At 49.1% G+C, this 27,978-nt stretch overlaps 1 protein-coding gene across 3 annotated transcripts; it reads left to right on the top strand.

Annotated features, from left to right (window-relative positions):
• The first annotated feature begins 38 nt into the window (after positions 1 to 38).
• Positions 39 to 27,955, top strand: HID1 (HID1 domain containing). 3 transcript variants are annotated; one of them, XM_051798089.1, is made up of 19 exons: positions 39 to 220; positions 7,948 to 8,097; positions 10,401 to 10,571; positions 13,544 to 13,657; positions 15,218 to 15,324; positions 15,784 to 15,900; positions 16,478 to 16,700; positions 17,087 to 17,143; positions 17,240 to 17,380; positions 17,765 to 17,855; positions 18,510 to 18,661; positions 19,896 to 19,974; positions 20,607 to 20,771; positions 21,951 to 22,178; positions 22,652 to 22,785; positions 24,280 to 24,360; positions 24,749 to 24,840; positions 25,167 to 25,325; positions 25,791 to 27,955. In XM_051798089.1, the coding sequence occupies exons 1-19, from the start codon at positions 155 to 157 to the stop codon at positions 25,852 to 25,854; spliced, it is 2,391 nt and encodes a 796-aa protein (XP_051654049.1). In that variant the 5' UTR covers positions 39 to 154; the 3' UTR covers positions 25,855 to 27,955. The 3 variants fall into 3 exon arrangements, with proteins under 3 accessions (XP_051654049.1, XP_051654051.1, XP_051654048.1); XM_051798091.1 differs by lacking the exon at positions 39 to 220 and adding an exon at positions 519 to 725; XM_051798088.1 differs by lacking the exon at positions 39 to 220 and adding an exon at positions 813 to 917.
• The last annotated feature ends 23 nt before the right edge of the window (positions 27,956 to 27,978 follow it).

Below are 27,978 nucleotides of genomic sequence, written 5' to 3'. Positions count from 1 at the left end.
AGGGGAGGGAGGGCCGGGACCGGCGAGCCCCGGTTTGACAGGAGGGAGGGAGGCAGCGGGAGCCGCCGGCACGGGGATGGCGGCAGCGGCGGCCCGGGGAGCGGCGGCGTGAGGGGACAGCCCTGCCCGGCCCTGCCCGCAGCCGGGCCGCACCATGGGCAGCGCCGACTCCAAGCTCAACTTCAGGAAGGCGGTGATCCAGCTCACCACCAAGACCCAGGTGAGGGCCGCCATCTCGGGCGGGGGGCGACGGGGGGCCCCGCCATCTCGGGAGCCGCCCTGAGGCGCGGCCGGGGCGGGCTGAGGGAGCCGCTCATGCCCGGCCCTGCCCGGAGACACCCCCGGGGCTGCGGGGAGGGGGCGGCCGGGCCGCTGCTCCCCCAGCCCGACCCGGCGAGCGGGGCCCGAGCGGGTCCCTGTGCGGGGGCTGCGGGCAGGGCCCGCCCCGGGCCGGGCTCCCTCAGCGCGGCCCTGCCCGAGGGCCGGGGTGCTGGGGGGGTCTGGGCCGGCCCTGCCCATCGCCCTGTCACGGTCTGTGGAGGGGCACCAGCATCGCCAGGACACCGGCCGGGGCAGGGCTGGCAGGGCCCGGCCACTGTCACCGCCTCTGGTGACATCTTGTGCTTTGCCGAGCAGCGTCCTGTGGTAACGGAGCCGACGCTGCTGCCGTAAGGGGTGTCCGCGGCTCCTTAATGGATTCAGCTGCAGGTTTACATCACCGCAAGGTTTGCCAGTGCTCCCTTTTCTTTATCTTTCCCCCCCCCCCGCCCCGAATCATGGGTGGAGAACCTTGTCCTGTTTTTCAGTAGTAGCCGATTAAAAGGCCGATGGCCAGCCATGCTGTTGGCAGCAGAAGCAGTTTCCACCTGGGACCTGTGAAACAAGGCTTTATTTCTGCAGGCTGCAGAGGACAAGGAGTTAAGTGAAAGTCAGGGCTGTGTGTAGGGAGGGTGGCTGCCTAGAGGTCTAACAGATGTTGTGCCTGTCCTGGGAGTTAACTTAATTTTTATCTTAACTGGAGAGTCCAGTAGCAGCAGCAGCACACTGGCAGAAAATTAGTAGTCTGTCCTTCTATCTAAGGAGCAGAGGGATTTTTCCCTTTTGAGAAGTCACATCTCAGGTTCTTATGAGATATGATGGTGAGCAGCTGTTAAAATCCACCTTTGGTTGGTGAGGCAATAACAGCTGCTAAGAAAACCTGGGGTTGATGGCAAAAAGATAGTTAACAATGGGGAATTAATTTGAAAGAAAAGGGTATGGATACAAACGGGTAAAAGGGTAATAGGAGAAAATCTGTGAAAACTCAAGAGATGAAGGCTACGAGTGGGAAATGAATCATAGGTGGTAAGGCTGTGGAAGAGCCTGGAAAAAACATATTGATACTTTCTAAAGCAGTATCACTTAGAGCTGCATTGCTCAGGAATGACTTTTGTGAATATGTTCTTAAAAACCTCCAGTTGTGGATGTTTCACAACATCCCTATGTAAAGAGAAAAGTGAATGAATTAATGTTTTAAGGGCTTCTTCAAAGTCTCTTCTGCATTGATAGTTTAGAGTGCCTTTGGACTGTCCAGGCACTGTCAGAGTGCCTTTGGACCATTCAGCTTTGGACTGTCCTTTCCTCATAAGAAAACATGCTTATAAAGTGAGATTGGGGGGTAAATCAAGCCTGTAGGTATCTGCCCAGTCTGCTGTTCACAAAGAAAATCCTGTATGAGGCAATCCCTCGGATCAACAGCCAAGAAGGGAGCAGTTCCCTCCCCTGGTTTATCGACCTGTGTAATGAAAGAAGGTTTACTGGGGCCCCGAATAAAGGAGGGAGCAAAAGCTTCATTCTTGGCTGGATTCATTTCACGTCTCTGTGGTCTAGGTGAGACTGCATGTGGAAGAAGGGTGGAGTGTGGGCACTCCCATATTTACATACTGTGGAAGGGCACTGGTGTTTGCCTGTGCAGAACGCATGACTGGGCTCTCCCGGAGCCTTCTGATCTCGCAGCAGCAGCAAAACCCCCATGTAACTGCCTGGTCCATGGGACCCAGGATCCAAAACCAGGCTGCAATAGTGGGCAGAGCCAAAGCTTTCCAAGCTGTTGGCTCACGATATGCTTTGCTTCCTCAGCAGCGTGTCTCCTGTTTTGCAGCCTTCTCCTCTGACATCAGGGAGCTGGACAAATAGATTTTAGTCAAGTCATCGGTAACATGAAACCGTGAGCTTAGAATGCACTGTGAGGTGTTCCTAAGGCTCTGGTGGGAAGAAGTGGTTGAGCAGAAGGCACTGTTCACTCACTGGTGAAGGTTTAGAGTTGGCACTGAAGTTAAATTTTTCTTAAAAGTAAGTTCTTATAATCTCCAGGCTTTTGTTAATTAAAAAAGGAGTGTTCCCATGTAAGCATTTAAGAAAAAAAATTAAATCTATAAGGAATGTAACACTTGAATGCTTGTAGCACATGTGGAGCCCAGAACTTGGAAGTGGAACCAGGTCTGGACACAAATGGAATTGACTTAATTGATTTTTTTTTTAACTGCCAAAGAGAAACTCTGAAAGTGTAATAGTATTAAAAAAGAAAAATCACTTCAGAATTGCTTCAGTGATTAAAAAGGGCAGTAATACCAGAAGGAAGCAATTAGCTTATGCCACAGATGCATATTTGTAATCACACATGGGGAAATGGGCTTTAAGATTTTTACAAGATACATATTACGTTACTCTGCACACCTTTAAATTGGTAGGGCCCATCCTTTTAATAACGAAACAGATGTGCTTTATAGTAGAGAATGTACGAGTCCTCCCGAATTGCCCATAAAAGTGCTGTTTACTTAACAGGTGAAGGGAAATGGATTGTGAGTTTGACAGAGCAGGAAACTGGTCTGGGAGCCTTAACTGCTGGGGAAGCACCTTTTCTTTTTCCAGTCAGTTGGGAATCCTGCCAGCAACCGAGTGGAAGATAAGAAATTTTGATCTTGTGAATGAGCTTGTTAGATTTTAATGCTAGCTATGCCTCTGCTTTGAAAGAGACAGGAAAGATCAAACACGAGGGACAGACTCCAGTCCTTTCTTTTCCCCCTTGTGGAAATGCAGGAGTACAACGGGTTGTTAACTTGAGCCTGATAAAAGCACATCTTGAGCTCGGAGAGAGGTCTGTCTCTGGCAGCCCATTTCTGATAGTGTTCAAGCTTGACTCAGCTGTCCAAGTGTCTCAGGTTGATGAAAAGCAAAGTTGCCTTAAAAAAAGCGCTGTAACTAACACTTCACACAGCTGACTTTTCATCTTGGGCTTTCCCTGCCAGATTTCTACAAATCCCATTTTCCAGTTTGCTTTGCCACACTGTCTCTGCTGTGGGAGCAGAGAACTGGTGGCAGACTCATGAAGTCTCTCCTTGATTCTGCACTGCTAACTGCAAAGACCTTGTGGGAAAATTTACCATTGTTCCAAAACTTGTGTGGAGCTGCCATCCTTGGCAGCAGGAACGGAATCTTGTTAGTTATTAATATTTTGAATAAGTCCGTCCTCAGGCTTTTCTTTTGCACAGTGGCTAACAAACAGGTGGTACAAAGGTGTGTGAATTGCCTCAAACTAATCCCTGGCCCTGCTGCATGGCCTGAACTAGAGCTCAATCAAGTGCTGCATGAATGGTCATTACATGCCACAGTTCTGCTCATTTGGGGTGGAAAGGAGCATGTTGCTGTTACATATCTCCTGAGCTTGTGCAGTATGGCCTGGAAACCCTGGGCAGGGATGGAGGACCTGCTCTGCTGTCAGGTGCCAGGAAAAGAAGAGTCCCTGCCCCAAACACCTCCCTACCTTGGCTAGTGGGATGCTTAATTGGCATGTTGGCATGAAGCAAAAAGAGAACACAGTGAGGGAGACCAGCGGCTGCTTGTCCCTTTGTTCTCTGCTGATGGTTTGCAGCAACCTTAGAATTAGTTTCAGGACAGTCCTCTGGTGGGGACCTGTTGGGCAATTGTTGGAAATGGGCATTCCATGTAAGTTGTAAGGGCGGAGAGCTCTCAGCTGGGAGGAGGTGCAAACACTCGCCCTGTCTGAGGTTGTGAGGGATTGTGTCTGAAAAAGAAAGTGAAGGTGGTGCTGGCGTCAGGCTGAGGACAGTAACGAATGGGGGAGGCTGTGTCTTGGGAACTTTTCCTGTTTTTAGGACGTGGTCAGCCCCACTCTGTTTTCCTGTTTCCTGTGAGGTATCCTGTTTGCCTGCTCAGGGTTGTGATTCTCTGCTCAGTATCTGGCATGAGGCTTGCAAACCGTCCTCTTGTGACTCCTGCAGCTTGTGTATGGTGTGCTTCAAAGAACCTGAAACCCAACATTTACAACTATTAGGAAGTAAAGACTGGAGGTGTCTGGTAGGACTGGTTTCACCTTTGTTTGGCCAGCCTGCAGGTGGGAGGTCTATACACCTTGCCCCAGGGAACTGAAGGCAAAAGTCTCCCTCCTTGCCCGCTCTGAGATGTCACATCACCGCAGCTCTGCCCACTGTGTGCTCAGCAACACTCTGGGCTACAGTCACCTCACCCACTGGTGTGGAGATTGCTTTGGGCAGCAGGGCCCCTCTCTGCTGGTCGGCTCTGTACCTTCGGCAGTCTCTGTGGTGGGGTGTGTGGGGATCAGGAACTTCCTTTGCTCTCCAGATGTGCCATTTGTGTTTCCAGAGTACAGTCAAGCTGCTGATCCCTCAGTTCTTCTGGCAGTGATGAAATTCTAATTCTCATTGCACTGCTGGTGCAGAGCTGGTTGTCTGCGCTGTGCTGGAGGAACGTCAGGCTCTTTCTTACCTGTGCTGCAGCTCCCTCCCTGAAAGAGGACAGATCTGTGCTGATGGGGAGGATCCAAAGCTCAGTGTTGGTGAGGATTCAGCTCCTCGTGAGCTCTCTGGCTTAGGCGCTGTCAAGGCTGAGGTGCTCTGGGATTTGTGACTGCAGCATGTGCTGTACCAACACTTGTACCTAAATCTTGACATTTCCAAATGAAGATATCCCTGGCTGTTGAACAAGACTATTCTAGGTCTCTGTATTTCCCTTTGCTGTGAGCTGGATACAGGCTGTTGTATAAGCTCAGCGTGAGGAAATGGATATTTAGATCCCCAGAGATGCTGTGTGCAGAATACAATCAGCTTAAAAACAGCCAGTACTGTTCTATCACAGAGATGAATATTATGTGGATTGAGTAGCTTCATGATGCCAGACTGGTAATTAAAACGGGGGCAGCAGGGATCTGAGTGACTCAGTACTGAATCCGTGTCCCAGGATTGTACACGGGATACCATCTGTTGATGAGGAGCTGCCTTGCTGCAGCTATTAAAAATGAAAGAAACCAGTGTTTTAGCATAATCTGGTTGCCAAGATGGCAGCTGAGGCATTAGCAGGGCTGCACATCCAATGTTGCAGTTTGGGTAATCACCGCTGTGCTTCTCCACTCCCGGGGATTTCAGTCGGAGGCCCTGCTCTTCAGTCCGTGTTGCGTTGCCATCTGTAAAACAGCGGCTGTGCTCAACCTCTGAGGAGGCCTCAGGCTAGTGGGAGGTAAAGGGATCAGTGTCTGCTGGAGGGAAATGGTTTTCTGCTTCCCCTCTAGATGAGAGTGAAGCCATTACTTATGCATGATGCCCAATTAGCAGCAATTGCTGCTCGCTGTTGTTGGTGGGAGTGGCTGTGGCAGGCGGCCAGGACGTGCATGTGGCAATTACACATGTGGTTGTGGTGTGTGGTTGGAAAAGAGGCGTAGGAAGTGTAAGATGTTTCATGCATTACATAGATCAGATTTCCAAATAATTGGCTCTCTTCGAACAGTGCACTTAGAGATGAGATGTGCAAAATAGCTTTCCTTCCATTAAGCATTTCATGCTCAGGTAACAAAGAGCACAGCTCCTTCACATGCTCAGGAAGCTGAAAGTCAGGCTGTGAACACTGTGCTGTTCCTACAGATTCCCTCTGAGGAGCTGTGACCTTGAACATTTCCAGTTGGAAAAAGTTGCTCTTTCTTTTGGGAAGAGGTTTAGTAGGATCTTGCTTTGGTGGCGTTTGGTGGTGATAAAATGAGCGTTTCAGCACTAGAACCAAGTTTAAGAAGATACCTAAAAACATGTAGGTTTTTTCTGATTTTGTTTTTCAAGAGTGGAGAGTCACTTGGGCTGGTTCATTGCATGGCTGGCAGGACCAAGACCAGCAATAAACAGTCTCTGCAGCACTGAAGCGTTAAGGCAGAGAGCTGCAGGGCAGTAACCTGCTGTACCAGTCTGGGGGCAGCCAGCCCCGCTCACTTTTTGGGCTTTGGTGGTAGTGACACATCACCTGCCCGTGGGCTGGGGCTGTTGGTTCAGGAGGTGACAGCAAAGGGGGCAACGCAGAGCTTCTCAGCGTCAGAGCAGTGAATGAGCTGTTCTCTCCCAAGTGGTGTTGGAGCTGCATTTAGAAACAGCATAGAGCTGGGCAAGTTCTCTGCCTACTACAGCAGAGCTGGGAGTGGGCAGGAGTTGTTTAAATTAAGCACACATTCATATTTTTGTCCTTTTCCCATCTGACATGGTAGACCCGCCCACGGTGCTGATTATCGCCCTTAACGAGGTGCTGTTTGCTTTGGAGCTGGTGCTGGTTGCAGGCAGGAGGCTCCTCCTCACCCCAAACCAACGGCTGGGGGTGCTCAGGTGTGTTGCTCTTCTGACCTCCTAAGCGTGCCACCACACCTTGGCATGGCTGGGAAAGCTCCTGGAAAAGCTTCCATTTTCCTCTTCTGGCTGAAATTGTGGATCTGTCTCTCTCACACTGCTTGTCATAAACAGGGAGGTAGCTGGACCCTTGGGTGGTTTGGGCACTCCTAGCCGTGTTTGGGCAATGCCTGTCTCTTGGCAAATATTAGTAGTTACTTGGGAAAAACTGTGTTCAGTTTTAGTCTGGCTGAAAAGTTAAGTCTTTCCTGATCCTTCAGAGCTCCCAGGCTTTGGGTGCCTGAGGTGTTGTGTAATGGAGATGTCTCGTTTAACAAACAGTGCTGGTGTTTTCACTTTTGGGAAGAGGCAGGTCATCACCACGCTGCTTCTTCAGGAAGGCAGAGCTGACCATGTGTGGCTGAGCCTCTGCTTCACCTTGAATGGCCAGTGCTGCCTTCTGGCTCTGCAAAGCCATAAAGGGCAAAGCAAGGTCCAGCCTGCTTTGTTCAGCTGCTTATAACCTGACACCCAGGTTGTTGTCAGCATTTTGATTTTTAAATAGTTGCCACACTGTCAGGAAGAAATAATGCTGTGACTCTGCAGCCAGCTGTACAGAGCTGTCTGGCAAACTCTCTGTCCCTATGGACAGCATCCTGAGCAGTGGGGTTTCAGAGCGGCCAAAAGTGGAAATTATCTGTACCTGCAGAAAAAGTAATGGGAAGAAGTGTGTTCCCAGGGTTGGAGGGGTGAGCTTCTCAAACCACAGGTCTGAAATGGATTGCTTGCTTTGGTCCCCTCCTTCCATCTTCCTCTTTGGATTGCTCACTTAATGCTTTTTAAGAACAAAGCCTTGGCAGCGACTGGCTGCAGCGAGTCCAGTTCCCTAAAAATAGTTGATGCAGAAGGATCAATTGCATTGTCTCTGTAAGTGCTTTGAGGTGGGTCTGTCAGTTCCTTGGGTCTGTTTGTGCCCTAATGTTCCTGATTGCTTCCTTGAGACTTGGGTTACAGTACAAGTAATTCCAGTACACACTCAGAGCATCCTTGGCTTGCTCTGAAGGTGACAGAGTGCACGAGAACAGCCTGGCCCATGTGCAGTGGTGAAGATCTTGGAATACTTGCATCAGTTGCAGACAAACAGGCAGCCTTGCGTGTGTTGTGGCTCCATGAAAGACCTGGGGATTCCCCGTCTGATGCAGTTGGGCACATGAATGTTTTGCTGCTCAACCCCTGTGTTTGGACCTTGTGGAGTGGTAGTTCTGCATCTGTAACCACGTTTGTGTCTCTGCAGCCCGTGGAGGCCACAGATGATGCCTTTTGGGACCAGTTCTGGGCAGACACAGCCACTTCAGTGCAGGATGTCTTTGCCCTTGTACCAGCTGCAGAGATCCGAGCGGTGAGAGAAGAGTCGCCTTCCAACTTGGCAACTTTGTGCTATAAGGTAAGGTCGGTGCTGTCTTACTCCTCGGTGCTGTGCTAGCAGGGAGGTGTCCCTGGATCAATAGCAGTGTGGCTCCCAAGGGGAGACAGGTGCCATCTTATTTCCTTGTACCACACAATGTGCTTGTTTGTCCCTGTCTCCTCCTAAGACTAACTCTCAGCCCTTCCTCTCGTGGAAGACACAGACCACAGCTGGCGTTTGATCACTTTGGAGCCTTTTTCCTCTTGTTCCCTTCCTGTATTTCACTCTGTCCTCTTGGGTCTTGCCTGTATAAACTGCTTGCTGCTCAGGGGACTTTGTACCTAGGCTGCATATTTGTGGTGAGGCTGATACATCCGATTCCTTGTCTGCATCAAATTGCATCTCACCATGCACCAGTCTGGCTTCAAGCTGATAAATCCCAGAGGGATGTGGAGACTGTCACTGCACAAGTTCGAGGGAGATCTTAAGACCTTTTGTCCTTCTCCTGTGATAATGGAACATTCCTAATGCTGCTTCTGATGTTGCTACATCCTTGTGTGGAGCACATGGGACATTGAGTCACATTTCCTACCCTGCCAGGTTTGGCAAATTGTCAAGCTGGTGAGCAACAGCCTGAGACTTATTCTGTCTGGAAAAGTGCAGGTGTTAATAATGCTCCTGATTTAAGCCATGCAAAGAGTAGGCTTGAATTTGTATTTGAAAAGCACTTGGAATGGCATTTTTCCAGTTTTAAATGGTTGTTGCCATCCTGTTTTTCTTTCCTGTACAAAGTGTGAATGAGACCTACTGAATCATAGTGAAGGTACCTCTGACTGTGAATTGCACCTCAGACAAATGCATGTAGTGGATAATTGAGAAAAAATACAAGCACGAGGGAAAATGGAATGATTTTTCCCTAGTATTGTCTTCTGGCAATCTGCAGTTTGGGACTTGAGAAGGGTTTAGGAGACCTGTAGTGACTATGTAACCCCTTTGACTCTGTTTCTTCTTTGTCCCCAAACCAAGACTAAAATATGTGCTCTTCTCCCTGTTGAAAACAGATGTGTTGTGTTGGGAGACCTTGTGACTGCAGGACTGTTTCTCCATGAGCCCTAGATCTTGGGGTATCAGTGTCACAGGAGCCTGCAGACTCCAGAAGTGCCTTTGCCAGGCTGAGGGCCCTGACCTGTGCCAAGTGCAGTGTTCGTGGGGAGCACGACAGTGTGGCTGAGCTGTCGTTTACAGTCGTGGCCGGAGACTCAGGCTGTACAGTCATAAATATGCCTGAAGAAATCGTTCAGCTCAGTCAGAGTAGTGTGTGACAGCCTGGGACAAACAGCACTTAAACACCCATTAATGCAGTGACGCAGGCTGGCAGAGTCAGTGACCCAGGCAGTCTGCCATGAAAATAAGCAGGGGCACATGACCTCATGAATTAAAAAGCAGCAAGGTGAATCCTTGCTAAATGTTTTGGGTTTCATTTCCTTCTGTTTCCCCTTGGGATGAGGGAGTAAGAGCGAGTGGGTGCAGCTGTTGGGGGAAGGAGCTGCCTTTTTCTGTCTTTGGGTAAAACCTCCTGCCACTGCCTCCTGGGGCTGTGGATGCTGCCTAGTAAGACCTGCATCTATTCTGAAAATCCCAATGACTCTCCACTGGCAGTTTCAGCAGCGATTGGATGGGCTGCAGTCTCAGCCCAGAAGCTCTTTGCAGAACAGCAGTCCTGTTCACAGGGACAGTGGGGAAACCTGGGCTGCCACCCCCCTCTGTTGCAGGACTTTGACAGACTGGGGGCTGTATCCCTTCACTTAACAGTTACAGGCAGCTTAGCTCCCACCTCCAGAGTCAGGAGAGGTCCCTGCTGTAATCACACCAGCACAGACAGATCTGTCAGACTGTGTTCCTGTGTGATCATCCCCTGCCAGCACCTCACACTGTGCAGCACAGTGCTGCTGCCTTGGTCCTGCTGCATCTCGGGTGCTGTGGCTGATTAATCTGATCTGCCCTTTTCAGTGTGTGGTGTCATGGAGCAGTGCTGGAAGGAGCCTTCTGGTGCTCTGGCTGTGTCACGTGGCACCACACGTGTGCTGCATGGATTAGCCCTGGCATTTGAGGTCTCTTGCAGTGGAACAGTAGAAATTCAAGGAAGGTCTGTTTAAGATCATTAACCCTATTTCTGCAGTTTCAAACAGCAACACTGCCTGTACCATTAGACTGAGAGAAAATGGACTCCTAGTAACGGCTTATAACTCTATGTGAGGGTGTCACCAACAGGACAGACCTGCCCAGCTCTTGCTACTTTGTGCCCAGGTTAATAATACCTGCCTTGGTTTTGTTTCCTTCAGGCTGTGGAGAAGCTGGTGCAGGGAGCAGAGAGCGGCTGCCACACGGAGAAGGAGAGACAAATCGTTCTGAACTGCTGCCGACTCCTCACCCGTATCCTGCCTTACATCTTTGAGGACCCAGACTGGAGAGGCTTCTTCTGGTCAACTGTCCCTGGGGCTGGCCGAGGAGGGGTCTGTTACTTGGCACTTATTCTTTCTGGAGGATGATGGGGAGGCTGTAGTGAGGAGACACTTATGTACATTTGGGGGCAACTTTATTGCAGTTATTTCTATTTGGTCAGAAATTAGGTGTCATCTTCTAAATTCTTTCCCTTCCTTTGATTCTTGCTGTTCTTCCTCTCACCCTCAGCTGCCTTGTTCAGCACAGGTTGCTGCATCATCTAAATGTTTCACTTGGGTGTGTAGCTGTTGGAGAGTGCTGGTATGTGAGTGAAGTCCTCTCCAGTATAACTGGAGGTGTGAATTGAAATGAACATGAGAGTTGTACTAAAAGCTGTGTGACTTTCCTAGACTGAAATGACCTTGTTCCATTACCCGAAGTTGATTTAAGATTCAAGTCAAACTGTAGCAGGGTGTTGTTTCCACTGGTTTTACAATGTCACATTTAAAGCAAACAGTGCCAGAAAAGCTCTGGGCATCATGACTCAATACCCTGCTTATGAGCTGAGTAATAAATTTTAACCAGGGGCCTAGCCTGAGAGATGAAGCCCACAACTGAGCAAGAGTGGTTAAAGAATTAGGTATTCAAAACTACCCCAACATTCCAGGTGAGGCCACCCCAGTGCAGAGCAGAGCCAGACAATCCCCTCCCTGACCCGGCCGACGATGCTGGGCCTGATGCCCCCCAGGACACCGTTGGCCCTCTTGGCTGCCAGGCCACTGCTGACTCATGGCCAACTGGCCATCGACCAGGACCCTCAGGTCCCTTTCCCAGCACTGCTTTCTAGCATCTCATTCCCCAGTCTGTCCATACATCCAGGGTTGCCCCATCTCAGGGCCAGAATCTGGCACTTTCCCTTGTTGAACTTCATGTGGTTTTCCAGTCCTCCAATTTGTTGAGGTCTCTCTGCAGGACCTCCCTGCCTTCGAGGGATTCAACAGCTCCTCCCAGTTTTGTTTCATCTGCAGACTTGCTTAGTATGCCTTCCAAGTCCTGCATCCAAGTCATTTATGAAGCCATTGAAGAGCACAGGGCCCAAGATGGAGCCCTGTGGAAGCCCACTAGTGACAGGTCACCAGTCTGATGTTACCCCATTCATTACTATCCTCTGTGCTTGACCTGTGAGCCAATTGCTCACCCACCACATGATGTGTTTATCCAGCTGTATTCTGGACATTTTGTCCAGAAGGATTCTGGTTGGTACAGTACAAACTTGCCCCTTGTGCTGCCTCTGCCTGTCACCTCTAATCTGCTTCACCTGAGGCCACTTCAAGGGGAAGTTCTGGGTGGTGGAAAGGGAAGTCTTTGCTAGTCCTGCTCTGTGATCTGGTTGATTGGGAGGGTGGTGGTTGCCCATCCTTTCATCTCTGCAGGGGCCAGGGAGTGCTGGAGAGGCTTAACAATGGAGCAGCTCGTTTTGGGAAGCAACATGCAGGGTGCTGGTGCTCTGAGCCAGCCCGGCTGCTGTTACTCCTATGTTTCTGCTTTGTTCAGCACCTAGAAGAGAGAGTTTCTCAGCCTCAGAGTGCTGGGGTCACCCCAAGGCAATCCAGCCCAGTGCATGTGTGCTGGGCTGGGGAACCCTCCTGCTTGTTGTGCCTCCTGAGTGTGGGTGGAGCTGTTTTGGTTCAGTGTGCTTGGTGTGCTCCATCATTTAACCATATGCAACTGTAGGGCTGGGATAACAAATACAGCCCTGGGATGTTAGGGAAGCTGAGGTCGTGTCTAATCTAGAGACAACAACTTTGCTGATTGAAGGCTGATTTCTCTCAGGGAACTGAAGATGATGGTATGGACCATTAGTAAATATGTCTGTGATTATCCTTCACCTGCTTCACGATACAGTGATGGATGGCAGAGCTCCCAGAGCATGGATCCACTCTCTAAGGGAGTCTGTACTGGGTTCAGATCTCCTGGTTTGCTATGTGTCACCCATTTTGGATGTGGTGGTACCCAGAGCCTGCTGGGATTTTTTCTGGCAGTTGGGGTGATCTCAGCAAAGATCGTTCTTGGAAAAGAAATCCCCTTGCACCCTAATGCTTGTCATTTCACCTCTGACCATGAGCCCAAGCAAAACCATCTTTGCTGCCTCTATCCACCCTCTCTGTGCCTCTCCTTGCATCCGGGATCTGTTTGCAGGATCCTTCCTGCTGTCACCGTCACAGCCACACAGACCATTATCTCTGGGAGCTGCCTGCTGCGATTGAAGAGCCGTGTGTTGTGCACAGGCTGACAGAGGCCTGGCTGAGGTAGATAAGCTCCTGCCATTCCTGCTCCCTGCCTTTCCCTCAAGCACCAGTGTGTGGTGGGGAAGGCCTCCCATCCAGGATGTTCTTTGACAGGCAGGATCTGGCAAGGTTTCCCGTGGCAACAGCTGCAGAGGAGTAGCCATGCATGGTTTGAGTGATTGCTTTGAACGCTGGAGATGGCAAATCCTCTCTGCTGTTGTGCCTTCTCTGCCGTGGCGGGCTGAGGTGGCCCTTGTGTGATGCACGGAGCCTCTGCCGGTTCTGTCACCTCCAGTTCTGGGGAGCCCATGCGGGACTTTGAGAGGTTTTACACCTTATTACTGCTGGTTGGCTTCTTCCTTTTGATGGCTCTGTGCATCATCTGAATCACCCTCCTTTGTGACTGTAAAATCCTTCTCTCTGTAAATGCTTCCCTTTCCGTTTGTCTTCAGTAAATCAACCATCTCCACGTGGCAAGGTCCATCCAATGCTACTCTTCTGTTACGTCTCCAGGCCTTTGTCTGCTCAGTTTGCTGTCATTAAAGAGCTTGTTCCTGTTTAGTCACCACCATCCAGGGGAACATTTCTTTCCTGTGCTGACTGGGTTTTTGTGTTTCTCCTTCCTGTTCCTTTGCAATGTCTTGCGTCCCTGTGTGTTTTTGGGGAGTGTATGTTCTCTTGCTGCGTGATACTGGTGTTACTGTGTGCTCTTTGCTATCCCTGGGCTGACAATGCTGTTCTGTTTCTCACCTCAGGGAGATGAAGATGATGAAAATGCTCGGCCACTGGCTGAGTCATTGCTCCTTGCTGTCACTGATCTGCTCTTCTGCCCCGACTTCACTGTGCAGAGCCACCGGAGGAGCACGGTGGTGAGTTAAACCATGAGATTATCTGCATAGGGGCAGATGAGCTGCATGGTGGGGGGTATCCTGGAAAACTCCAGCAGCTTCCTGCAAACCTGCAGGCAGGAAAATATGGAGTTTCCAAGATTGAACCCACAGTGTCTAATATTGATCAGCATATTGCGTTCACTGTGTGGTGTTTGTGCCTTATAAAACAGGTGTTCTGAGACAGCTGGATGAGTCTCAAATGAAGTGGCTGGCAATTACCCCCACAATACAGCTCACCCATCAGGAAAAGGTGGTTGTGCTGGAAAACAATTGCTCTTCTGTTGTTGCCAGCAGAGCAGAGACCTTTAGCACCTTGTTCCTTTCTTTGGCAGTTTGGTGCAGCCTGGGGCAGGAAGCATCTGTTTGCCTGAATGAGTAGATGGTCTTTGTTGTGTCTTTCCACCTCCTCTCCCTCTTTATATCATGGCAACAAAGACAAACCTGTTCTGATCCGTATGGTCTATGCTTCAGAGGAGTTGCCTGAAGCAGGGATCTCCTACCAGGTGTGCTAAGAACAGGTTATGGTGCATCTACCTTCCTCCCTCCCTCCCATCAGTGATTCTGGTGGTTTTTGTAGATCTGGTTTATAAGCAAAAGTGGGCATCGCTGCTTTTGGTGTAGCTCTGATGTAAACTAAAAATGAGCATGCTAAACCCCTGTGTATTTGATGGCTGCAAAATTCCCTGACAAACCTGAGGTACTAAATTGATTGCTTGAGGTTTCTGAATAGTACAAAGAGTGTTGAAATCTGTCACCTGAGGGTGAAGGGGCAAGGCTGGATCAGAGCTACCCCTGTGCTAAGAGTAAGTGGAAGTGGGGCTGAAACAGATGGACTTGCTGTCTATTGTTGTCACTTGGGATGGATTGCACAAGTCGGGGTGACAATGTTTATTCCTGGGAGAGCCTCCCCCCACCACCTGCACCTGTGATTTTCACTTGGCAGCAGCCAGACTGGTTTTTCAGTGCTCTGGGCAACTAGAATGAGACACTGAGATTGTGAATGATTTATGTTCCTTGCTGTTGGCTGTCTGTCTGCTGCCTGCAGCCTCTGTAGGCTTTGACAAGCTGGCTTCCCTCCCTGGGCCTGGTCTGACTTCAGGTTAGGAGAGAGATGGTACCACCACCTCATGTTCATGGCATAGCATGTGACCTCAGAGATACAGGTCATGGTGGATATTTGCTGAAGCAGCATTTGAGTAAAGAGGAGGAGTAAGAACTGTGAGGGAATGGGCTCACCCATGTTTTGCTCTTTGTCCTCCCACTGAAGTCAGCCCTTATATTATGGCTAGAAATGGATGCTCCCTCCATCATGCACAGTGCCTGCATCTCTCTTACCCCTTACTCACCAAGGCTGAGCTCTTTGAAGACATCAGCACCTGCTTTTTTTAGGCATGGGAAGATGCTGCACAGACCCAACTGTCTGGATACTTCTCTGCTGGTTTCTTTGGTAGAGAGAGTGGCTGAACTGCCTTGGATACCACTAATGCTGCCAACTGTGGCTCTTGCCTTCTGTGGTCCAACCTCTTATTTCTCCCACAGGACACAGCAGAAGATATCCACTCCATTGACAGCTGTGAGTACATCTGGGAGGCAGGAGTGGGCTTTGCCCACTCTCCACAGCCTAACTACATCCATGACTTGAATAGGTAAGAGCTTCTGCAAAGGCAGAATGGAAAGAAACTGGCTCAGGAGGGGGAGATCTGAGGGAGATGAGCTCTTAGCTTCTGTGGGTATCTGTGATTCCCAAGGGGCTTTCTGCTTGCTCCTTTCTGAGCTAACAGGACTGGCAACATAGAAAAAACCTCAGCTGACCTTTTAAATAGCTTTTTGTATTATGATATGGGAGTCAGAGTGTCTGCAACAGGAACTGGATAAACGTTGCTGTTCTGGAAATGCCTGGGAGCTCTGTACTGGATTTCTCTTTTTGTAAGCAGCAGTTCTGCCGAGCTTTGTGCCAGTGAAAGCTGTATTGCTTAGGAAATGAAATGGGCTTAGGTCTCTCTGGGGAGGATTTTCTAGATAGGACTGAGCCTTCCTTATGTGTTGTTGTGGTAAGTGATTGTGCCTCCTGCTCCACACCTTGACAACTTCTTCCTTCCTCTCAGGACAGAGCTGCTGAAGCTGCTGCTGACCTGTTTCTCCGAGGCCATGTACCTGCCTCCCTCCTCAGACAGCAGCAACACCAACCCCTGGGTACAGTTTTTCTGCTCTACGGAAAACAGGTGAGGGTGAAGGGTGGGGCCCGGGTGCCAGGGGGAGAAAAACCTTTAGATCTCCTTCATGGAGTGTATTGGTAATGGGGGACCATAGGACTTGCTACCTCCAACATCCAGGGGCTGTAGCCTGCTGTAGACTGCATTCCTTTGGGATGGTGGCGTGGCACTGCAGCAGGTGGTTGTGTTGGATGAATGCCGCCCTCTAGTGACATTGTCTCCTCTGGGACTTCCAACTCCTCAGGTGACACTCACCCTGGGAAGCACAGACCTGGCTGAAGGCAGACAGTTTTGTCTTTCCAGGGCCTAGAGAGCTTTGAGGTCCTTTCCCCTTTTCACACTGCTGCACAGGATTCCTCTGGGAGGCCGCATGGCCTTTTTCATCTCCCCTTCCCTCTCAGCTGTAGTCCAGGAGACCAGCTTGGCTCTTGTCTCTGGGCTGCTCAGTCATGGGTCACTGTCCCAGGTTAAAGAAGATGATGGTATTTTATCATGACTTCGGGGGGAGAGGGATGCCTGTCCCTCCCTAAAGGCAGCACCTTTATTTTCCTGCTTCTGCCTTCTGAAAGTGTTTTCTCCTCCTCAGACATGCACTCCCACTCTTCACCTCTCTCCTGAACGTTGTCTGTGCCTACGACCCGGTGGGTTACGGGATTCCCTACAACCACCTGCTCTTCTCTGACTACCGCGAGCCTCTGGTGGAGGAGGCGGCCCAGGTGCTGATTGTCACTTTGGACTATGACAGCTCCACCAGTTCAAGTCCCACCGTGGATGGCACGACCACTGGCACAGCCATGGATGATGTGGATGTGAGTGACACTGGGGTCTGTATTTGCTGCTCTCCTGAACTCCCTGGGGTCCTTCCGCACCAACTTGTATTGAATGCTGAGCTGTGGGGCCCAGCACTGCTCCTCCCCCTGCAGTCTGCTCTCTCTAATCTGGTCCTACTTCAGTCCTGTAGGCCACTAAACACCTGTACATGACCAAAACACTGGATTTTGGTCACTGCCTTGAATAGGGAACATGCAAGTGAAAAGCCCCTGACTTTACTATTCCCTGCAGCACTCTGTCTCCTTGCATTTAAAACTGGATCAGTCAGAGGAAAGCTGAAGTGAGGGACATTAGTGGTCACACTTTGACTTCCTGAATAAACTTTGTTGCCAGTAAGCATTTCCCTCCTTTTCTTTGAACACAGCCTCCTGGACCAGACAATCTGTTTGTGAATTACCTCTCAAGGATACACCGAGAGGAGGTAACGTGCTCCCATCCTGCGCTGTTTCCTGTCTGATTTCATGCTGATTGCATTATCCCTGGGCCCACCACAGTCTCTTTCCTGGTCTGTTGGCAGGATTTCCAGTTCATCCTGAAAGGAGTGGCTCGCTTGTTATCAAACCCGCTGGTCCAGACCTACCTGCCAAACTCTGCCAAGAAGATCCAATTCCATCAGGAACTCCTCGTCCTCTTCTGGAAACTCTGTGACTTCAACAAGGTGTGGATCTGCTTGTTGCTGGGTTTTGCCCCACCTTGTCTGGTGTGGCTCTGGCTGGACCGAGCCCCGGTGAAGGGCTGTGGTGGGTAGTTAGCAGTGGCTCTGGGGTACTGTGGTCAGCAGCACTGCTCCCTGCTGCAGGGGCTGGGGGTCTGGATGTGGGGACAGCCTGTGAGGGGGGCTGCAGCTCCTGAAGGTCTGTACTTGAGAAATTATTATAATAATCCTACAAATAACACTGGAGTTGAAGAGCTGGTGCATACACCAGGTTTTTTTATGTTCTTGAGAGACTAATTAGCTCAAGAGTACCTCTCCTGAGTCCTGCAGATGATGCAGGAAACCAAATATGCTTGTGATTGTCTGAAATCCTCCCTTTTCTTCCAGAAATTCCTATTCTTTGTGCTGAAGAGTAGCGACGTTCTGGACATTCTTGTCCCAATCTTGTACTTTCTCAATGATGCCAGAGCAGACCAGTGTAAGTTGGTTGTTTTCAATATTTGGTATGGTTTGTGCTTGACAGTGGAGCTAGAATGTTTTTAAGATATTTCCTCTCTACCACTTACATGTGACAGCATCTCAAGTGTATGTTCCTGACCTTCTAAGACATGGAGTAGAGTGGTTCAGTTAGTTGGGTTTTAATGTTTCTAACAGACTAGAAGCAGGACATGATCTGTCCCATAATATAGGGAAGGGAGATTCTTCCTTAGCACGTGTTAACTCGTATTGAGTCCTCATGTTGAAAACTGTGTCCCTGCTCCCATGAGGAGGGAGAAATGAGCAATCCTCTCTTGCCTTGGGAATAAATCAGGTATAACTCTTGTCACTCTGTAGTGGAGAGAAGTCAGATCTTCCCTACTATGATGAGAGGTTTATATCAAGAATATAATGAAGAAAAACATGATCTGTCCAAGGTTTAACACTGTAGTGGCCCCATAAATGTGCTTGGGAAGGACACTGGCACTGACAACAGAGGGAGTTCTGTGGGATGTCCCTTATCAGGATAGTTTAGTCTGTGCACTATTTTTCAGTCCCATAATGTTTCTCCTCCCTCCTCACTGCCCCTCTGTCTCAGGATTCCCCTGGCCTCACTGTGACACGTGGAGTTTTTCTGGTTTTTTTTCCCCTGCAGCACGAGTGGGCTTGATGCACATTGGGGTCTTTATCCTGCTGCTTCTCAGTGGGGAGCGGAACTTTGGGGTTCGCCTGAACAAGCCGTATTCTGTCCGAGTGCCTATGGATATCCCTGTCTTCACAGGGACACATGCAGATCTGCTCATCATAGTGAGTATAGCTCCAGCAGTTCTCCTCTGACCCTCCCAGCTCCTGCTTCATACCTTCCCAAACAATTGTCCTCCTTCAGTGTACTCACCCTCCCTAGACTGGAAGCCCCCTGAGTAGCCAGAAAGTGTGTGGGATGCATCTAAGCACTGGCGGGATCTTTGCACACTGTTAACCTGAAGTGATGTGTCTGGCAGGTGGTTGGTTGGAATTCCAAGAGGTGCAATTCCATCTGCATGAGATGATCCCAAAGAACAGGATTCCTGATGGTGCTGGGCTGGTGTCCAGAGGACTCTGGGACTGGCATGAGTGGGATGGGAGCATGGCCTGTACCAGACTTGACTGTAGATGGGGAAGGCAGGAGATCTGGCTCTGTGCCAGGTAACCAGGGTTGTGTGGAGCACATCTGTCAATGGGAACAACAGTGATACCAAGCTCAGCCCTCCAGCTTTGTGTTGCTGCAAGGTTTCATTCGCCTTTCAGTCTGCCCACAGCACTGCCTACAAAAGCTGTGTGCTTTGCAGTACCAGCCTTGGGTGGTTCCCTCCTGTCATGTTAGTGCTTGTTTGCCAGAAAAGAATTATCTCAACAGCTTCTCATAAACCTCCAAAAGGAGATTCCCATTAGAAGGAGTAGGAAGAAACCTGTCCACCACAACTGCACTTGACACTATGTGTTTTGCTATTACATTCCATTAATCTCAGACATGCCAGCTAGAGTTGGGAAGGCCAAGATTGGGAATGTCTGAACTGGTTACAAGGCAGTTGAATCTTTCCATGTCTGAGGGTGTAGTTAAAAATAGTACAAACATTTGAGTTAGAAGTTCACGCTAAAATCAACTGTAAAATGATTAATTCTGTAACATTTCAAACAGCTCTCATAAGGGTTCAAAGTCAAAATCCATCGGAAGTAAAGATGTCTCTTACTTCCTGGTGGTTTAGTTTTGTCCCAGGCTGCCTGAACATTGTGGAACAGCTCACAGTCAGTTTCTGTTTGTGGTGTTGTGGGGCCCTAATCATGTTCCCAAAGGATTCCTTGCAAATGAAAGCTTGTACTCGTGGAGTGCGAGTCTGCAGCGAGAGCAGCCTTCCCCACCTGTGTAATTGTGGAGCGTGCAGGGCCCTGCCTAGGAAGGAATGGTGTCAGGAAGCGATTAGTGTGGGGGTGGCACTGGTTTTGGTTGAGAGGGTGCTTTCAGTAAGGTACAACCTTGCTCAAGAACTCCTTCCTTCCACAGGTCTTTCACAAGATCATCACGAGCGGGCACCAGCGGCTGCAGCCTCTCTTCGACTGCCTGCTCACCATTGTAGTGAACGGTGAGCACTGTGGGGTGAGACCACGGCCTGCAGCAGGGACAGGGATGGCTGCTCTCACTCCCCTCTCTCTGCACCCCTGCCTGTGTCCCCTAACACTGACCAGTGCCCACTGCTGGAAGCTCATCCTTTCCAGTCCGTGCTGGAGGTGCCAGATGCAGATCAGGCCTGCTGCAGGGTCAGATGGGGCAGAGGCAGGGACAGCAGAGTCCTGGAGCCCATTTGGGGTGGCAGAAGGACATTTGCCAGTACTCCTGGTGCGTTTGGCAGTGCTGTTCCTTTCCAGCAGGGAGTGCCACCTCCCCACGGTGGCAGTGGCTTCCCTTGGGCTGAGTGTCTAAGTGGCTTCAGTTGAGAAGCTTTTCAGGAGGCACAGCAGAGATGCCGTTGCTAATGTAAAACTAAGCAAGACCCTCTAAAAGCAGCAGTGCCTCCCTTTACTAGGCAATATCTCCGTTTCACTTCTTTTGTATTTGGAAATGCTTCTGCGTAACCCTGTTGGGCTCAGCTTTCTCAGAGGCTTTCTCAGAAGTGCAGGGTGGGAAGGTGATAAAAATAACATATTTAGTGGTATATCTTTGAGAATAAATACACCTTGGTTCTTTCTCCAGTTTTCATTTGTTTGCCTTCCACAGTGTCTCCATACCTGAAGTCTCTCTCCATGGTGGCTGCTAACAAGTTACTGCATCTCCTGGAGGCTTTTTCCACCACCTGGTTCCTGTTCTCTGCTGTCCAGAACCACCACCTCGTTTTCTTCTTGCTGGAAGTTTTCAACAACATCATTCAGTACCAGTTTGATGGTAAGAAAGTGACTGCTGTGTTTAGTAGGTTTGCACCAGTTTAGTCCAAGAGAACATGAGATGGAAGTTCAGATAAATCCAAACAGATGAGGTGAGAAATGTAGAAATCAGCTACATGGAGCCTTGCCTAGGATTGAGAAGTTGGATTAGTAGTTAATCATTGTTGGGTCCTGACCTAGAGAAATTGTGTTAGAGCAAAATGAGATGACAGCTAATTGTCAGCACAACCTCAGCCTCCTGCAGGCCAGAAGATGAGATGGATAGAGGGGAAGAAGAGGGGAAAGTGAGTGTGTAACCCTGAAGCTGTGACTGGCTGAATGCTTCTATGAAACTGCTCATGTTGCTCAGCAGTGCAGGTGATGGGACCAAAACAACTTCCATCTCCTTAAACATTCAAAGTGCTTCTCAGTTCTGCTCTGGCAGATCACTGAGGCTGAGGACCAAATAGCCCCATCCAAACAAAGTTCTCACACTTGCTACTTTCCAGGAAATGCCTTCTGCTTCCCCTCTTAAAAGCATGACAATCTTGTACCTCAAAGAAATAATAAAGTGAGGTCCTTAAAGCTGCTCAAAACTTAATGTTTTGTTTAAACCTGCAAATCAAGAATGCCCATTCTGCTTCCCTGATGGAAATCCTGCACATGGTGGTTGCCAAGTCCAAAACCAGCCTCTGTGGGTATAATTTGTGTTTTATATTAGAGGATGGTTTCATTCTGTTCTCTGCTATCTTGCAGGCAGTAAGAATTGTGGCAGTTTTGCTTCACTATTTCAAGTCTATTTCTTCTCAAATGAAGTGCCCTGATTTGTTTTGTGAATTCTTTTGAAGATGGAGAAATGTTCAATCTTGGCTAGTAACCTTTTTGTCTGAAATAGGTGCTAATATGTGGTTTAAATGATCCTTTTTCCTTTCAGTTGTTTGAATATCCCTCTCCAAGCCATTTCTTGTCAGCCTTCCAGCCTAGGAAGGATTTCACTGAATTTTCTGTACTGCTTTGTGGTGGATAAGAGGATATTGAGCTCTGCTCTTTCTTCCCTGTGCCGTTGCCTTTGTGGGTGGTAGCAGAGTTCTCTGAGCTTGCAGTCTCTGCAGGCATGCTCTGTGTACCCAGTGAGCTGTGCTGTATTGGCAGAGCTCTTTGGGCCTCACTTCTCTGCTTGTTTTGTTGCTGTGATTCCCAGGGAACTCCAATCTGGTCTATGCTGTTATCCGCAAGCGGAATGTGTTTCACCAGCTGGCCAACTTGCCCACGGACTCCCAGTCCATCCAGAAGGGTCTGCAGCGCAAGAAGAAAACCCCTGAGCCCATTTCTCGCACCAACTCCCAGGATGGGGTCTCCATGGAAGGGTCACGTCCTGCTGCCCCTGCTGAACCAGGGACACTGAAGACCAGTCTGGTGGCTACTCCAGGTGAGCTTTAGTTTACCTTTGGAGCAGGAGAGAGCTTGTTTTCTCTGTGAGATACGTTGTGGACTCACCCTTTCACTGGGTGTGGAGAGATTAAGAGTTTACATCTGTGAATAACTTAACTGCCTTTCAATCCAAGTTTCAGATCAGTTTGCCCAAGCTGATCACAAACAAACTGCCTCGAGTTTCTCTCCTGTCAGGCTTGGCGTCCACGTGGCCATTTGCCCTAATCTTGACCTATTGCCTCAGTTTAACTATATCTATGTGAATCTATGTTCCCCTTGCATCAGGGAGCATTTTCCTTGAGACAGACTTCTCTGGGGTGGTGAAATCAAGGCTCAGTATTGCTTATCCAGTTGAAAGGAGAGGATTTCCAATGTCAGCAGAGGCATAGGGTGTCTGTGCATCATAGGTCAGATAAGACCCCCCTCCTTTTAAACATATTTAATTCACTTGTGTTTCTCTTTTGAGCACAGGAATTGACAAGCTCACAGAGAAGTCTCAGGTGTCAGAGGACGGGACCATGCGTTCCCTGGAGCCTGAGGCTTCCCAGCTCTCTCCAGAGGGAAACCCACCTGCAGCCCTGAGCGATGGGGAGCCCTGGAGCGGGGTAAGGCCAGACAGTGGTGTGCAGGGGAGGTCTGGGGTGTGAAGTGAGCAGAAATGGGGGGCTTAGAAGACAAGGTCTGGTTGGCCCATTGAGGAAAGGCATCGTATTAAAGGCAGTGTGGACATGTGCACGGTGCTGGAAAACAACGTGGTTCAGGAGTGCTGTTGCATCATCTTGGGTGTTTCATGTTTGTGCTGGTGACACGAGCTGGGGCACACGAGTGAGCTTTCTCCAATGTGAGCACTAGTAAGCAGCAGCAAGGGCATAACTGCAAAGGCATATGTTCCTGTTCCCGAGGTTTTCAGCTCTGGTTCTTACTGCTGCTTCTTGTTCCTCTCCCTTCTGGGATGGAGAGCTTTACCAGAATCTTCTATTAGCTGGTGAACAGTGTGTTCCCATGAGGGCTTGGCTGAGGTACTGTCCTCAGAGTGGCTTTGAATAAATTGGAATAAACAGAATATCCCAGGATGAGTTTTACTTACCCTTCCTGGCCTAACCTGGTACCAGGTGAAGGCCTATGGTCAGTGAGGTATCTTAAGCACACAGTTAATTATGTTGTCATTATGTGAGAACTTGCAGAAGAAATGTTTTCTTCTTCCAGCAACCCATAAAACCTAATTGTGGGTCATTCCATCTGTGTCCAGCAGCTGGCTCGAGCTGTTCCCCAGTCAGAAAAGGACTGGCACAGCACTATCAGCTTCCAGTGGCTTCCAGCAAAGCTCTGCCCCAAACTGGCTGTTTCTGGTTGTGAAGATGATGCATGAATGAGCCCATGCATGTGGAGGTGCAGGATGGCTGTTGGAAGGAAGTGCTGTTCCCATTTATTTTGTAGCAAAGTCAACTCTAGGCCGTAGTGAATGGTCAGGGTGCCTTGCTAAAGGAAAAAGCCTCTCCATTTTCACCTCATGCAGAGATTGACAGTGATTTTAGAGGGTTATTTCCTTTATTCCTGCTGTGAATATGGAAAGCCAGGTTGAGTGTGTCATTCCTCAAGAGGCAGGAGTTGTTAGGTAGGAGTTGCCAATAGCCCAGCCTTGGAAAAATGCTCTTTAAGATATTCCAGGATGGACACCAAAAATCCCAGAGATACTCAGTAGACAGAGGTTGGAAAAGCTGTGGCTCTTAGCTCTTTAATCCCTAAGCCAAAAGAAAGAACCATGCCTGAGTTGTTTGTTGTCAGTCCTGTTTTAACTCTCCCACAGTGGATTGTTGCAGCAGGGTGTCAGAAGTGGTGACTGGAGTTGTGACCTTCCACAGGGTCCTCCAACTTAACCACATCAAATATTGCCACTGCCTGGTTCAAAGTGTATGGATTTGGTGAATGAAGGTCTGGTGGGTTTGATGCATTCTAGGGACAGGCTGAGCTATCTTTCCCAGCAGAACTCTGGAAAAGCTGTGGGGAACATTAGCAGAAAGAGGATTGTATTTCTTGCTCTTAAATGTGATTTGCTTTTGTTTGTTTTTTGTTTGTTTAAAAATAATATTTACTGATAGGAGGCATCACACTCCCGGCGGGATCGAAGGCGTCTCTCTAGTGCATCCTCCAGTGCACAGTGGACTCCAACTCCTGACTGGGTAAGGGAATCTGGGCAGAGGAAATAAATAATGAGAAAAAGAGTTGTGGCAGAAATACCTCACACACTCCCTTCCCTGCCATCAGAAACTCTCCCAGAGCAGCATTTCCTCAGTGGGAATGTCTTTGACTTGTGGTCAAAGCTCCAGAAGTTTACTAACATCTGCAAAGAAATATTTTGTTTTACCTGTTTTAAGCCAATGCCCCACTGATTTCATTGGGTACCTCATAATTCCAGTGCTCTGGGATTTATTGTATTGCTCCTGTGCACTCAGTTCATCCGCCAGCTTCATAATGTACACACCTCATTTGTTACAGAGATTGCAGAGACAGCTGTATTAAAACTGCTAATGCAGTGCACTGATTTCCCTGCTGCTTTCCTACCTATAGGTGATGTCTTGGAAGTCAAAGCTTCCCCTGCAGACAATCATGCGGCTCTTACAGGTGCTGGTCCCTCAGGTGGAGAAGATCTGCATTGACAAGTAAGTAGATTTTTGGAGAGGAAGGGCTGTGCAGTGTGTAAGGAGCTCTGTGAGGTTGGCAGAGTCTGAATTTGGAGAGCCCTTGGGGAAAGCTTGTAAAGCATGATTGAAAACATCACAGGCTCAGCAGAGATGTTATTCTCCTTGCCAAACGTCGTGTTTGTCTCATCCCTTCTCCGCTCTGTTTCCAGAGAGGGTGTGTGTTCTCGCTGGCCACGGTCGCTGGCTCTGTGTCTGTGTCTGTTTAGACTGATACTTTGTGCTGCAGCAGTCTTGGGGGTGTCTGTGGGCCGTGCTGAGGATGTTCCTGGCCTGTCTCTTCGCAGGGGTCTCACGGATGAGTCGGAGATCCTCAAGTTCCTGCAGCACGGCACCCTGGTGGGGCTGCTGCCGGTGCCTCACCCCATCCTCATCCGCAAGTACCAGGCCAACTCGGGCACTGCCATGTGGTTCCGCACCTACATGTGGGGAGTTATTTATTTGAGGTAAACCAGCTGGGTGCAGTCTGAGTTGGTCTTTTCCAGTCTGACTTTTGGGGGGCCTGTAGAGGGAATAGCGTGCACTTGGCCGGCTCTGGATCATCTCATATTTACAGGATAGAAAGGTGTTGTTCCCTTGGAAGAGACTTGGATGAATCAGCTGCTCCAAAACTTTGAGTGGGTGTCATGAAGGGAGTTGTTCTGCAAGTACTGATAGTTTGGGAACTGGCAGCAGCAGGGAATGGAAAAGCTGCCTAGAGGGTCTGGTGCAGAGATTTCATGCAAAGCTCTGGCTTTGTGGGATGTTGTGGATACTGTCATCCCTTTCAGGTGCATTGTCTCTCAACCAGTGATTTCCTTTTATGCAAAGCTGAAGATGTGCTGTGTAGGCAGCTGTAATCTTGGTTGGGAAATTTGAATTCCATGTACCTGGCCACAGAGAGTAAAGTGGCTCTTGTTTTTCTCTCTCAGGAATGTGGATCCCCCAATCTGGTATGACACAGATGTGAAGCTGTTTGAAATTCAACGGGTCTAAGAGAGCACTTACCTCTACTGAGAGAAATACACTGGATCTAAGGACTGCGGTGTGCTGCTTCATCACAGCTATTCCTGCATTTCACATTCAGCTGAGAGACCAAAAGGACAATCACTTCATTTACCTCCCTGTCATTTAAAGCTTTAATTGGGACTTGCTTGGACATCCCTCCCCCCAGCTCACTTCTCTTCCCTCACCCTTCACCACGAACCTTGAGTGAAAGATACCTAAGGGATTGTCCATTGTTGTGGTTGCACTAGAAATCAGACTGTTCTTAGCTCCTCTGTTACTCTTTTGCTTCTGGATGTGGTTTGGAGACCAATCTGACCCTGTCCTTGCCCTGGTGAGAGTCAGCATTTAATTGAAAAAGACTAGCTGTATACTGGGTGCAAGGGAGAAGCTGCTATTCCTGCAGGAGACAGGTTTTGGAAACTGCAGTTACTTTCATGTGGCTCCACAAAGTTTCCAGGGCATCCCTTCTGGCTGCAGGTGTCTCCCTGGTGTCTCAGTTGTATATAGGGAAGTCCTTCCCATCCAAAGGAAAGGAGATGATGTTGAAGGAAAACTTTGTGTCTCAGCTCTGAATCTCTCTACTCCTTTCCTGGAAAGCTGCTTGAAGGGGTTTTCACTGGTGTGACTGAGAAGTTTTTCCTTGACTTCCAGACCCAGCAGCCTGTCCTTGATGGTGGGCTGTTGCAGGGGAGCATGTCTGGCTTTGGAAAGCCGTCTTTAATCCATGTGAGCACACAGGGAGGAAGGGACTGGCTCAGTGAGAGCAAGGAGAAGAGACCTGACTGTTAAACTCTTTAAGTCTTCTCCTGTTGACTGAAAGGACACTGTCACCTGGCTTTGAAAGGAACCATATCCTTCCATCTTTGCCTGCCAGACTGATGCAATGCAGGAGCAGAAGGGTCTTTTGCACACTACTGTCTAAGGCAGGGGTTTGAGGGAGGCACTCAGGGAAGTTGTAGGAGGAATTTGGAAGTTGTAGGAGGAAAAGCATCTCCATGTCAGTAGGGAGTGGGGAGTGTTGAGGCAAAGTTGAATTCTTCAGGGCATTTTGCTAGTGACCAAGTTATTGGATCTTGAATGTATTGGGTCCCAGGCATCCCAAGTGAAGTCTGGGAAGCCAGAAGGAGAATTGGTGGGAGACCCACTGTTGTTGGATTGGTTCAGTAATGTGGGGTTACACATTGGTGAGTGGAGACATCCTGGGTTTTGAGTCAAATTTTATATTCTGCTGGGAGGGGATGCTGTCTTAGACCTGTGTGGTCTTTAGACAGTGAAAAATGAGAGGTGCTGTCATGAACTGAGACCTTTCTCACCAAGCATAGTCCTTGGTGCTCTGGTATTCAGGCTCTTGGGAGGATCATTAGCCATGAACTGTTTGCCACAGCTTAGAACCAGTGCCATCACTGCATGGAAGCAGGTCCCTCATGTTAAAGTGTGTCACACACTCTGTGACCTTTAAGCCTGGTCTAAGCTTTGAAGCTGGAGTGATAACAGTGTGACCATCCTCTCCCAGAGAGCTGCTGTAGTGTGCTGCCAGCTCCCAAGGGTCTGCAGCCAGGTGGTTTCCTCCCTTGGGCACTGAAAGGGGATAGAGTTCTAGGCCAGTAGAAAGCTGAAGTAAAACTCAAACAATTTTCTGAAGGATAAGAAATATGTGACATAGAGAGAGGTTATTCCCCCACCTGCCTCCCATCTCCAACCCACTTTGCCACCCAGCACTACTCCCATCCTGACCCCACCTCTGTTCAGGTGTAAACAGGGTGAGGTCTCTGTTTTACTTGGAAAATCTCTCGTCTATAAGAATGTGATTTGGTGGGGCCAGTCTCTGATTGTATGGCACTCACACCTCACAGCTGGAATGGGGCATCCCGTGTCCCACGTGCTTGCCTCTTCCCTCCCATGGATCTGCTGGTTCTCACGATCTCTTCCGTCCTCTCTTTTCTGCTTTGTTTCTTTGTGAGTTCCTCTGGAAGCCTTTTTGTTTGTTTCTTGGTGTTTGGAGTCTGATCCTTGTTCTGTGGAAATCAACTTGCACTGTAAACTCTTTGCTTTACTTATGGAGAGAAAGATAAAGATTAACTGAAACATGCATTTGATTGGTTGGTTTTTTGT

This window comes from Manacus candei, unplaced genomic scaffold, assembly GCF_025592945.1.
Source record: "Manacus candei isolate 608988 ecotype Guabito, Panama unplaced genomic scaffold, ASM2559294v1 h1tg000047l, whole genome shotgun sequence".
Taxonomy (NCBI): Eukaryota; Metazoa; Chordata; class Aves; order Passeriformes; family Pipridae; genus Manacus; species Manacus candei.
Note: the sequence above shows the minus strand (reverse complement) of the source record. Positions and strands in the feature narration are given on the sequence as shown.

Bases quoted from the DNA above. Each gene is read 5' to 3' on its own strand.
- HID1 (XM_051798088.1), top strand. From the start codon at position 828: ATGGCCAGCCATGCTGTTGGCAGCAGAAGCAGTTTCCACCTGGGACCT. The intron at 13,658-15,217 runs GTGAGTTAAACC...TTTCTCCCACAG, and splicing joins GCCACCGGAGGAGCACGGTG to GACACAGCAGAAGATATCCA. The intron at 24,361-24,748 runs GTAAGGGAATCT...TCCTACCTATAG, and splicing joins GGACTCCAACTCCTGACTGG to GTGATGTCTTGGAAGTCAAA.